The 11203-nt window shown below is 44.2% G+C and overlaps 1 protein-coding gene across 1 annotated transcript; it reads left to right on the forward strand.

Annotated features, from left to right (window-relative positions):
* Nucleotides 1–4965: 4965 nt before the first annotated feature.
* RBM47 (RNA binding motif protein 47) lies at nt 4966–11199 on the forward strand (the record flags this gene model as incomplete). The annotated part of the gene is made up of 4 exons (XM_009069214.1): nt 4966–6121; nt 7614–7820; nt 10463–10665; nt 11056–11199. Coding segments are annotated over exons 1-4 (1683 nt in total), but the record flags the coding sequence as incomplete, so codon positions are not given.
* Between the last annotated feature and the right edge of the window lie 4 nt (nt 11200–11203).

Below are 11203 nucleotides of genomic sequence, written 5' to 3' on the forward strand. Positions count from 1 at the left end.
TGCAGGCTGCCTGTTGCAGTGTTCACAAGGTGAACACAAGGCTGAAAATGTTGCAATAAAAATAATGCATGAGATTAGGGCAAACTGACAACTTTGAAGCTAATTTTATTGTAATAAACTTGACTGAGTAGACTTTATATGAACAGGCAGGATGGGTTATGTTTTGCACTGGGATCTCTGGAAGAGTTAGCTGAAAAAGTTTGATCAGACCTGTTGCAGTGTTCACAAGGTGAACACAAGGCTGAAAATGTTGCAATAAAAATAATGCATGAGATTAGGGCAAACTGACAACTTTGAAGCTAATTTTATTGTAATAAACTTGACTGAGTAGACTTTATATGAACAGGCAGGATGGGTTATGTTTTGCACTGGGATCTCTGGAAGAGTTAGCTGAAAAAGTTTGATCAGAAAAGCTGAAAAGGGAACTGTAGTTTATGAACTTCTTTAGATATTCTTGGATGCACTGCAGGGTGGAACATATTGCTGTAATGTTTATGTAGACAGACAGATAGGCAGAGTGTTTTGTGTTATAACAACAAAGAAGCTCATGCATGCATATCCCAACTCCACAGAGTTCAGCAAAGCCTTTCACAGACATTTTCAATGATTATATTAAATCACTGTGTTCATATATAAGATTTTTCTTCTGAGAGGCAAGAAGTGAAATAGGCAAACATCTTATCTTCCCTGTGTAATAATTAACAGATGAGTCTAGCTGTGGTTTTGTCTGTTATAGAACATAGTTTTCCTGGTCTTTCTTATGGCAAAATCTTGCAAGTTCCTAGTCCACCCCGAATGAAATGCATCTCCCTTTCTAAGTAGAATTCTTTCCAAAGAAGTCAGTGAGGAAGACACACTTCTGTCTATCAGCATCTCTGCCTAGAACAGTATTTCATTGCATTCATGGTAAAGAAACATCATGAAGTTTCCCATCAAGTGTGGCTCATCCAGAATAGGAAAGACTTATTACATACCAAGTGACTACATTGAACTTTATTTATATGTCACAAATTTTCCTGTCTGACCATGGTAATAATAGACTTTGTTGACTAGGTTGAAATATGGGAATCTGGGGAGAAGGGAAGGCTTGTGCTTTTTCCTGATTTAGACAGCCGCTAAGAGTGATTACACAAACTGTTTTTCATCTTCTCAGCTTTCCTCAATATGTGGCTTGAGTATCTTGCAGGGTAATAACTTCAGCCTCAGCCAGTGACCAGTACTATCAAAAGAGAGCTGTATTATTTTGAATTGGACTGGGTAAAAGACAAAACTAGGGCAAACAGTACAACAAGGGTTACACATCTTGTTGGACAAAGTCCTGAATGACTTGCAGCAAAGTGCATTATAGAATGCACTTCAGAAGTGGTTTAAGGTGAGATGGCTGGTTTGGCACTGTGGTAGCATAAAACACGCAAGAAACACGTTGCATTGACAGAATTCACATTGCAGAAGTAGGTCCATGTTGGTAGGATGCTCTAGGTGTTGGTGGTGCTTTTGTGCATCAATAATTTTTTCATCAGCATAGGAAAACTGAGTGTCATCATTAGCAGAAGTGGGAATTTCATAAAATCATAGAATCTTTCAGTTGGAAAAGAACTCTAAGTTTATTAAGTCCAAACATTAACCTAACACTGCCAGTGCACCACTAAACCACATCCCTAAGTGCCACATCAACGTGTGTCTTAAATACCTCCAGAAATGGTGACTCAACCACTCCCTGGGCAACCTCTTCTAATGCTTGAGTAGCCTTTTTGATAAAGAAATTTTTCCTTTCCTGGTGCAACTTGAGGCCATTTCCTCTTGCCCTAATTTCAGCAGCTAGCCTGGGCATTTAGTAGGCTGCTCATATCCTACCCCTTAGGTACTTTACACTGTTTCTCTCTTTTTCTATAAGTACAGTATTTCTAGTGGGCAGAGAGCCACTGCTGTACACGTTCTTGTCTGAATATAGATGGGAAGTGATGCTGTGCAGCAAATGCTGTTGCATGTGCATCTCCTCGTGTCCCATGCAGCATCTCAGCCAAAAGGTTCCTCCCAGATGCCCCTGGCTGGAGAGGGACAAGTTTGACCTAATTCAGGCATGCGGATGATGAGGAGAATAAACAGTAGTTTAGCAGTTCTGGCAGCAGGATAACTTGCACAGCAGACAGACATGTCATTGTCAATGACTAGTGTTGATTTGATTTATCTCTGAGGTTACTCTCTTCCAAGCTGCTCATCACAAGGTACTCATCAAGTCTCTTGCCAGGTGATGTTCCTGCTCCTTCAGGTCTGCTGACGCAGCTCACCACTCTCTCCATAGAGTTTTGCCAAAATTATCCAGATAATGAGTCCTTTAAAACTTAGTTGTCTCCAAAACACAATCTTTCTCATTAGCAGTATTTTTGTCTGTCTCTTTTATGAATCTATGTCATCAAGATCAGGTGTACCTTCCTCCTCAGAGACTAGAAGTCAAGTGCTTATATTTCACAAGACACTATATTTTAATGTAGCTTAAATTTTGGCCTCTTCTAGCATTAATCACACATAGTGGATGTACTGAAATAGGCTTTATTAAGGTCACTAAGCCCATACTATTAGCTCTTGCCTTGTGTACAGCCCCAGCTCATGGTAGGATGTTTCATGACCACTTTACTAGGGACAAAAAAAATGCACAATTTAGGCTGGACACATTGGGAAGTGTATTTTTGAAAACTAGTTTCTTGAGAGGGATTGCTTTTCAACATGCAAAGTTTAGGTTGTATTGGTAGCCCATTTTGTAAGGCAGTAACAACAGGAGAGGAGAGCTCTCAGACCAGACACGCCTGTGTTTTTTCTTGTCAAGGTAGATTATATCTGAACTTTGTGAATGTGTTGATTGTGTCATGTGGCAATGAATAAGTTGTTAAGTGTGTATTTAGTTACATCAATTAGGACTAAATGGGCTCTATAGCTTTCTTAGGTAGTACCTCCTTACGAAACCCAGCATTATAGAGGTACACAGGGCAAAAAAAACCAAACCACATTTGATCATGAATCTTGATTCCCAATAAATTACATAGGCATAAATGCATTTTAGGTCTACAAGGAGTTTTTAATTATTCACTCTCACAAATGGTGTATGGTAGTGTCTCCAGCAAAGATGGCCATCAGCACATAGGAGCACCTTCAGCTACAATTTCCTATACTAGAAATCATCCTGCTGGTGCAATGCAGAGTTCTGGAGAACATGCCAGTTCCTGCATGGCCACTGAATTACCAGCTGGTTTCTGGTGGTCAGGGCAGGCTTTGCTCCATCCCTCCACACTGCATAATTCTGATGCTGTCTGTAGCTTTCCTAGACTATAGTCCCATCAACAAAGTCCTGCAGATAACAGAATATAAATACTTTTATTTTGACCTAAAAATGATGGTAATGACTCATTTATAAACTTAGCCAAACTTGGGGTGATAAGTACTTCAGTTGCCAACAGGTGGCCCATGTAAAGGTAGTGATTATTTCCCAGTAAAGTGTTTGTTTAACAAGCTTTGCTTTCATTCTGGGAAAGGTGAAGTTACATTTTTAGGAACAAATTGTCAAGTGAAAAATGAAACTGTTTTACTCCTCCTTAATATTCTTTATTATGTCAAATAATTCCCAGAATTAAAATGTGTGACTGTTACAGGGTAACATTTGAATCTGAAACAAACATGTTTATCAACAGTATTTTAAAGCAAGAAGCTATAAGAACTGATGCAGTTCCATGAAAGGCCTGGCTTCAAAGCAATTATGCTTTCTAAAGTATTGCCTGAGTAACAGCATCACTATTACAGCCCTCCAACTTCTTTATCTTCCCCTCTGCTTTCCATATTTTTAAATTAAAATGGCTTGGAAGCATCGCTGTGTAACACTCATGGCCCAAAACCACATGCAGTTCTGCTGCAGACCAAGGCTAGAGGTCTGGTTTCCCAATCCCAAACACATTTAGGAGCTGAACCAGGCACAATGCCTCACAATAAGTCAAAAGCAGAGGTCTTGAAAGACACTTTAGACTATCAGAGAAAGGTTTAAGAAGCAATCCTATCTGGAATCAAAAGCCAGCAAATTCTCTTGAGAAATACAGCACACTTGCTTGTCTGATGGTGTGATTAGCAAACAAGTCATACAGAGCAGTGGTGGGTACAGCTCTATGATTCCTTAAAGCCAAGGTCCTTTTGGAAGATACAGTTAACTCAGATAAGTGTTATAGGATTCAATGTGCAAATAACAATAAAATGTAATGGTCCATGTCATATACAATCACTCATATTAAATGGGCTGATGTACTTTTCCAGCTTTAAAAGTGAACAAATTAACCACTCTCAGAGTTCCAAAGTGTCTTATTTAATTGTGCTCAGAGAGGAAGCCCAGTGCCCACTGTGGTCATTAGCATGGTCACCACCTCATGTTTGTCAGTATTTCCTGCTCTTTGCCTGTGTTCAAATGCAGAATGAGGTTTCTGAGATTTGCCTTCCTCTTGCTGGCTTGTTCAGGAGTAGATGAATTAGTTGAGGAATGGCTGAGAGGGAGGAGAGGGCTCTGGAGGTGGGAACCACTGACCTCCTTTCAGTATCTTCCCTTTTCCAATCCTGTGTCACCTATTTCCTTCCTTTTCAAAGATGAGAAAAGGCTTCCTAAGGTCTTGAGGTTTTGAGGTGCTTGGTGGCATCTGTTCATGTGACTTCAGTGTCCTGTGGCAGCAGCTCTTGATGCCAGGGAGGTACATGCAGGTGATCCTCAACCACCTCCCTCAAAGAAGGGCTGTGCTTATGTCCAGGATGAGCTCCCTCTGCAGTATCAATCTTCTGGCTTGTGTGGCTCGTTCCTCTAATTTTCTGCAACCTTAGTCCCAGTTTGAAAAAAACAAACTTCCAGAACAACTACAGGAAAACAAAAGAGAGAGGTGGAATTCTGACCATAGCTAACAGCTTTTAACAAGTGTCCTCCTTCTTTCTTTGCCCAGGTTTTATCAGGCTGTGAATGAGTTTGACACCATGACTGCTGAGGACTCCACTGCAAGGATGAGCAATGATTCCACCAATGTGGCTACTACAAAAGTCCCAGAAGGTGTTGCCGGTGCACCCAACGAGGCAGCTCTGCTGGCCCTCATGGCCCGCACCGGATATAGCATGATCCAGGAGAATGGGCAACGCAAGTACGGTGGTCCTCCTCCTGGCTGGGAGGGGCTGCACCCTCCTCGTGGCTGCGAAGTCTTTGTGGGCAAAATCCCCCGTGATGTCTACGAAGACGAGCTCGTCCCCGTGTTCGAGTCTGTCGGCCGCATCTACGAAATGCGCTTGATGATGGACTTTGACGGAAAGAATCGTGGCTACGCCTTCGTGATGTACACACAGAAGCACGAGGCAAAACGCGCCGTCAGGGAGCTGAACAACTACGAAATCCGCCCCGGCAGGCTGCTGGGGGTGTGCTGCAGTGTGGACAACTGCCGGCTCTTCATCGGAGGCATTCCCAAGATGAAGAAGAGAGAGGAGATCCTGGAAGAGATCGCCAAGGTGACGGAAGGTGTGCTGGACGTCATCGTGTACGCCAGCGCCGCGGACAAGATGAAGAACAGAGGCTTCGCCTTCGTGGAGTACGAGAGCCATCGAGCAGCAGCAATGGCCAGGAGGAAGCTCATGCCAGGAAGGATCCAGCTGTGGGGACATCAAATTGCTGTTGACTGGGCAGAACCAGAGATAGATGTGGATGAAGATGTCATGGAGACTGTTAAAATCCTCTATGTGAGGAATTTAATGATTGAGACCACAGAGGACACCATTAAAAAGGTCTTTGGTCAGTTTAACCCTGGCTGTGTAGAGAGAGTGAAAAAAATACGTGATTACGCCTTCGTGCACTTTACAACCAGGGAAGATGCCATTCATGCCATGAACAACCTGAATGGTGTTGAACTGGAAGGCTCATGCCTGGAGGTTACCTTGGCCAAGCCAGTAGACAAGGAGCAATACACTCGCTACCAGAAAGCAGCAAAAGGAGGAGCTGTAGCAACGTCTGAAGTAACTCAGCAACCTAATTATGTTTACTCTTGCGATCCATACACACTAGCATATTATGGATATCCATACAATGCCTTGATTGGGCCCAACAGAGATTACTTTGTGAAAGGTTAGTAAGCACAATAAGGGGATGTGGTGGGCAGGTTTGATCTCAGGCTGATGTGACCCAAGATCTGCCTGAGCCGAAGGACAGCTGGTGCTACGCAATTTTTTCTTAAATAGTCTTTTATAGGTCTTTTTGCCTAATTACTGTTTGGTCTCACTTTATGACTATACAGAGTGTATTTATCTATAAATACTTGCTAATGTATGGGCTAGTAAGAGGGAGACATCAAATATATGGCTAAGAATGAGCTAATGGATGAAGCATGGGATGGGGAAGACAGGGATCTGGGTTTTACGAGTGCTGTACTGAGTCTGAGCATGTCTAAGGACTGCAGCTTCTGATGTCTCCTTCCAAAGAGCTAGATCCTAAGTATTAGAGATCATGACAGAGTGCTCTGGAGGTGTGGGTATGGTCACTTGGTCATCCAAAGGAAGGGATGTCAGAGAAAGCCTTAGCTAGGAGCTTTCTAGTATCATTCACCCTCTGCATTAAAATGACAGTAGTGCTGTGTCCCTTATAAAGTCATTTGAGAACTACGAGCAGAAGGAGTCACACGAGTGCAAAATAATTCTTTTATTGTATACACTTTAATTAGTTATCAGTTGCAGTCATTAAAAATTAACCAAAAATCGGTTACTTTATATTCATAAAAACCCTCGCAGCTGTAAGTGGTGTTATAATTGCAATTATCCCATACTTACAGGAGTTACAATTTCCTGAAATTTAATGTGTATTTCCATATCACAGGCAGTTTAGCATGAATATATCCTTAAAGCATCCACATAAACCAGGAAGTATTTTTAACCCTAGCTGATCAAGGATTTCAGCTTCTTCTCAATTTCCAGATTTGTACTTGCAATGAGCTATGAAGGAGTTGACTGACAGTCTAAATACTCAATTAGGCCATTGCAGAGTGCATTAATACTGCATTGTTCAAAGTACTGTCATAATACATGTGGAGTACTAAGACAAATAAAGGCAATATTTTTGGAGATGGGGTTTATTCACATTACTAATAAAACAGCAGGGAAAACAAACAACACTAGTTAAAATATATGCAGTGGTGGGGCAAAGTTGGTTAAAGGCCAGGTACAATGTTGTGCCATCTTCACAGGGTCCCATCACAGACAGCTGACAGGTTGGGTCCCCTGTGGAGGCCAGCTGACAGCAGAAGCTGCTCCTAACACACAGAAATCACCCTGAGGATTCTCTCTCTCTCTGCTGAGTGCACTGAACTTGTAACACTGGCCACAAGAGTTGCATCAGTATAAATGAGCAGCTGATATGTGCTTACAAACATCAAAAGCAAAGCAAGCATAGGCTTACTGGGTGCTTCTAAAGGCACTTCTGTTTTCCTAAGTGGGATCATTAAGACTCAGGCCATGCTAACTTCAACAGCCACATGCCTCTAGATCTGAGCCTGGGGTCATTCATGCTCTCCATTGGTCTGTCACTCTCCATTATTCACCATGGTCTTCTATGTTGTTATCATAAGCAGGCAGCATACGAGGCAGAGGGAGAGGTGCAGCTGGGAACAGAGCCCCAGGCCCCAGGGGCTCCTACCTGGGGGGATACTCCGCTGGCCGTGGCATCTACAGCAGGTACCATGAAGGCAAAGGAAAACAGCAAGAGAAAGGATACGAGCTGGTTCCCAACTTGGAGTTACCTGCAGTCAATCCTGTGGCCATTAAGCCCAGTGCAGGTTAGTATGTGTAAGGAGGGGAGGAAAGCAGGGGTGGCAAGCAAATCCCACTCAAAGCCCTGTGTCAAGCAGGCAGGGATCCCTCCAGGGCCAGCCCATGACTGTGGCAGTGGGGACAGCCCCAGTGCTGGATGCCTCCTGGTCCTAGCCAAGCTTTCTTCAAACAAGAGGCACACAGTGGGACAAGAGACACAAACATCTGGAAACTCTTCAGGCCAAAGAAAAAAGGACTGTAGCAGTGCCCATCCCTCCTGTCCCCTTTTGCACCTCCTCAGGAGGAAGCAGAATTTCTTCTCCATCTAGTCATGGACACTAGAGCATGGTGACTAAGAGCAATCTTCCTCTCTTTTAATGTTTTCAGTGCTAATATCATCCTGGGATATTCCTATCCTAGATTTCCAGCCAGACCTGAGCTCTCCCCTGTTTAGTTCATATATATGTCCTATGCTCTGAGGCTGGTGAAAGGACCTGGGGCTTTCTGAGGCTGAGACATTTTTCTCCATCACCATCAGTGGGGAAGGAGCAATGCAAGGAGCCCTCAGGGTTCCGCTTGCAGCGATGCAGTGTTTTTAGAACTCTCATCTCTGTTGGGTTGTGTTGAGCCAACCCAAGCTTGGGGCACGGATTGCCCTCTTCTGCCACTTCTCAGTTGAATATCCAGCCCTTGCCATTCCCAGGTGAACAGGATGAAGGATGAAACTGCAATTTCTCTGATCCAGGAAAGATTCTTATTCGGAGAAGTAGTCTGAAAAAAAACCAGGTCCTTGCAGATGTCCTGATGTCTTCTCCCCATTCCTCTTTCCATGTAAACTGTAACTGCAGTATCTAAGCAGTGCTTAATAATAGAGCTGTGGTGGTTTCCCAAAACATGCTCCATACTGTCAGTGAAAACTCTAGCTTGCATCTAATGAAATTTGTGAAGAGTTCTTCATAACAGCTGGCTGAGACAATGTGAGACGAGGTCTAGAAACAAAGGAAGGCTGCTAAGATTAGAGCCGTTTCCAAAGATCAGACTTCCTAAGAAAACTACCTACTCACCACCAGCAAATATTACTGCTATGTGTGTTTGCAAAGATACTTCAGAATTCCAGGTATTACTAAAGAATGCTTGAAAGGTGAGCTTTGGAACACATGCCTGTTAGTGGTGTGTTTATTTCATTTGACTGACAAACAAAAGTTTGAAGCTCAAGTCTAAATGTTTCTATGCTTGAAGCATGTTGAGATTCAGATTTTTTTATCAGATCTTCCCCTGTTGTATAGTACCAGCACAGCCTTTGAACACACAAGTACCTGGTCTGTTTTCCCCAACCAGATCAGATGATCTAGTAAGAGGTACCACATGCAAGACTTACCTCTGTTATGAAGCAGGTATGACTCTGAAAGCACATTACCAGAACAGAGGAATAGAGATGCATTGACTCTGCAAAGTTTCTTACCTACTGTTTAGAACAACCTTAAAGCTCATTGCTTTGCAAATGGTTAGAAAATTCCTGAACAGGTCACCCCAATATGCCACCTGCCTGTTACTGCTTTTCTGCCAGAAGTTACTGCAGAATGGAGCATGTGAGGTCTTTGCCTTTGCTTTGGTGAAAAATTATCCAAGATGTTTAAACCAGTGATAAAACTGGTTTGAGCTGACCAGGTGAACTTGGTGTAGAAGGAGAACTGGAAAAGCTCATGAGTGGTGGTCTGTGCTTGAGGAAACAGTGCTAGTCCACTGGTGATGGGAACATCTCTGCCTGAAAGATACCTGATCATATCCCTTGTCACAGTCTCCAGGATCAAAGCAAGAGTACCACTCTGGACTCTCACCAGGGTAGAGCAGAGGGGCAGATTCACCTCCCTTGACCTGCTGCCACACTTCTTTCGATGCAGTCCAGGATACAGCTGGCTTTCTGTGCTATAAGCACACATTGCTGGGTCATGTGCAATGATTGTGATTATTGGGAATGCTCAGCAAAGCACATTTCTTCCCTAAGCAATGCCACAAAGCTCCCTTTTGGACCACATACAAACTCACCATCTTTGGACACTATCATTCTGACCAGTGTTTTCCCTTTGTGTAAAAGACCATGGCTCTAATGATTTCACGTTGTCCAGTTTTGGCACGATGGAGAATTCTCTAAAGAGCAATTTCTTCTTTTTTTGGTGTCATTAAGTAGAATCATTTTGTAGCTGACAGATGGGACAAAACATATTTAGCCAAGCTAGTCCTGGGAAATGTATAATAGTAAATGAGTTGATATTTCACAGGGTTGACCAAAGGAAGTCATGTAAAGCAGACCAGTTGCTGCCTGTAACTTCTGCAGTACAAACCACATTTTTCTGTCCCAGAGCAGCTCTTCCTATAGCAGCTACATATCCCTTGAACTGAACAGTTGGAGCAGGGACCTCACTGGGACATTATATGGTCCTCCCTCATCCTTGCCAAGCAGGCAGCACCAAGCCTGTCACTGTGCATAAGCCAAGGTACTCCCACCCATGGGAGGGCAGAGCTGCCCCAGCACCCCTGCTTGCACACTGGGCTGCCTGCCCTGGTAAGAGGAGCACACTGGAGGGTTGGCACAGCTGGGAGGGAGATCTCTTTGAGATGAGGTCCTGGAAATTCTCCCAATGCATCTGATATGTCTGGTCTCTCCTAGTGGCCATCCCTGCCATCAGTGCCCAGTACTCCATGTTTCAGGCTGCACCACCAGCCAAGATGATGGAAGATGGCAAAATTCACACTGTTGAGCACATCATCAACCCAATAGCTGTCCAGCAGGACCCAGCGAGTGCGGCGGCTGCTGCAGCAGCTGCGGCCGCGGCTGTAATACCAGCTGTCTCAACACCTCCTCCCTTCCAGGTGAGTTCAGCACAGAAGTCCTGCTCCCCATATGTCCTGCTGCCTATACATCCTGCTACCCATACACGGTGTGGGGAGGAAGCCTAGTCTCTTGCCCTGTTTCCATTCGGGAGATGTTGTTGAGGGTACTACAGTGCCCCAAAGCCCTGCAGTTCACCTGACCTGTCTTAGACATCTGTACACTGAGTGGCTGCTTTTCCCACTATGGGAGGCCAAACCTGGGAGGGAGTTATGCCTTCCATGATGACATAACTCTCAATCAGCAGGACATGCACTGTCTACCCTCTCATCTCCTCCCCTCCTAGGGGGTTTGCAATTCAGGGGGTGGAAATGGGGCGTTGCAACAAACGAAGCATTTTTTGGGGGTCTGAACACAACGCTTTCCTGCAGGGCCGTCCCATCACACCGGTGTACACCATGGCTCCCAACGTGCAGAGGATTCCTGCCGCCGGGATTTACGGGACAAGTTATGTGCCATTTGCAGCTCCTGCTGCGGCCACAGCGACAATAGCCACGCTACAGAAGAACGCCGCCGCCG

This window comes from Acanthisitta chloris, unplaced genomic scaffold (genome assembly GCF_000695815.1).
Source record: "Acanthisitta chloris isolate BGI_N310 unplaced genomic scaffold, ASM69581v1 scaffold16672, whole genome shotgun sequence".
Taxonomy (NCBI): domain Eukaryota; kingdom Metazoa; phylum Chordata; class Aves; order Passeriformes; family Acanthisittidae; genus Acanthisitta; species Acanthisitta chloris.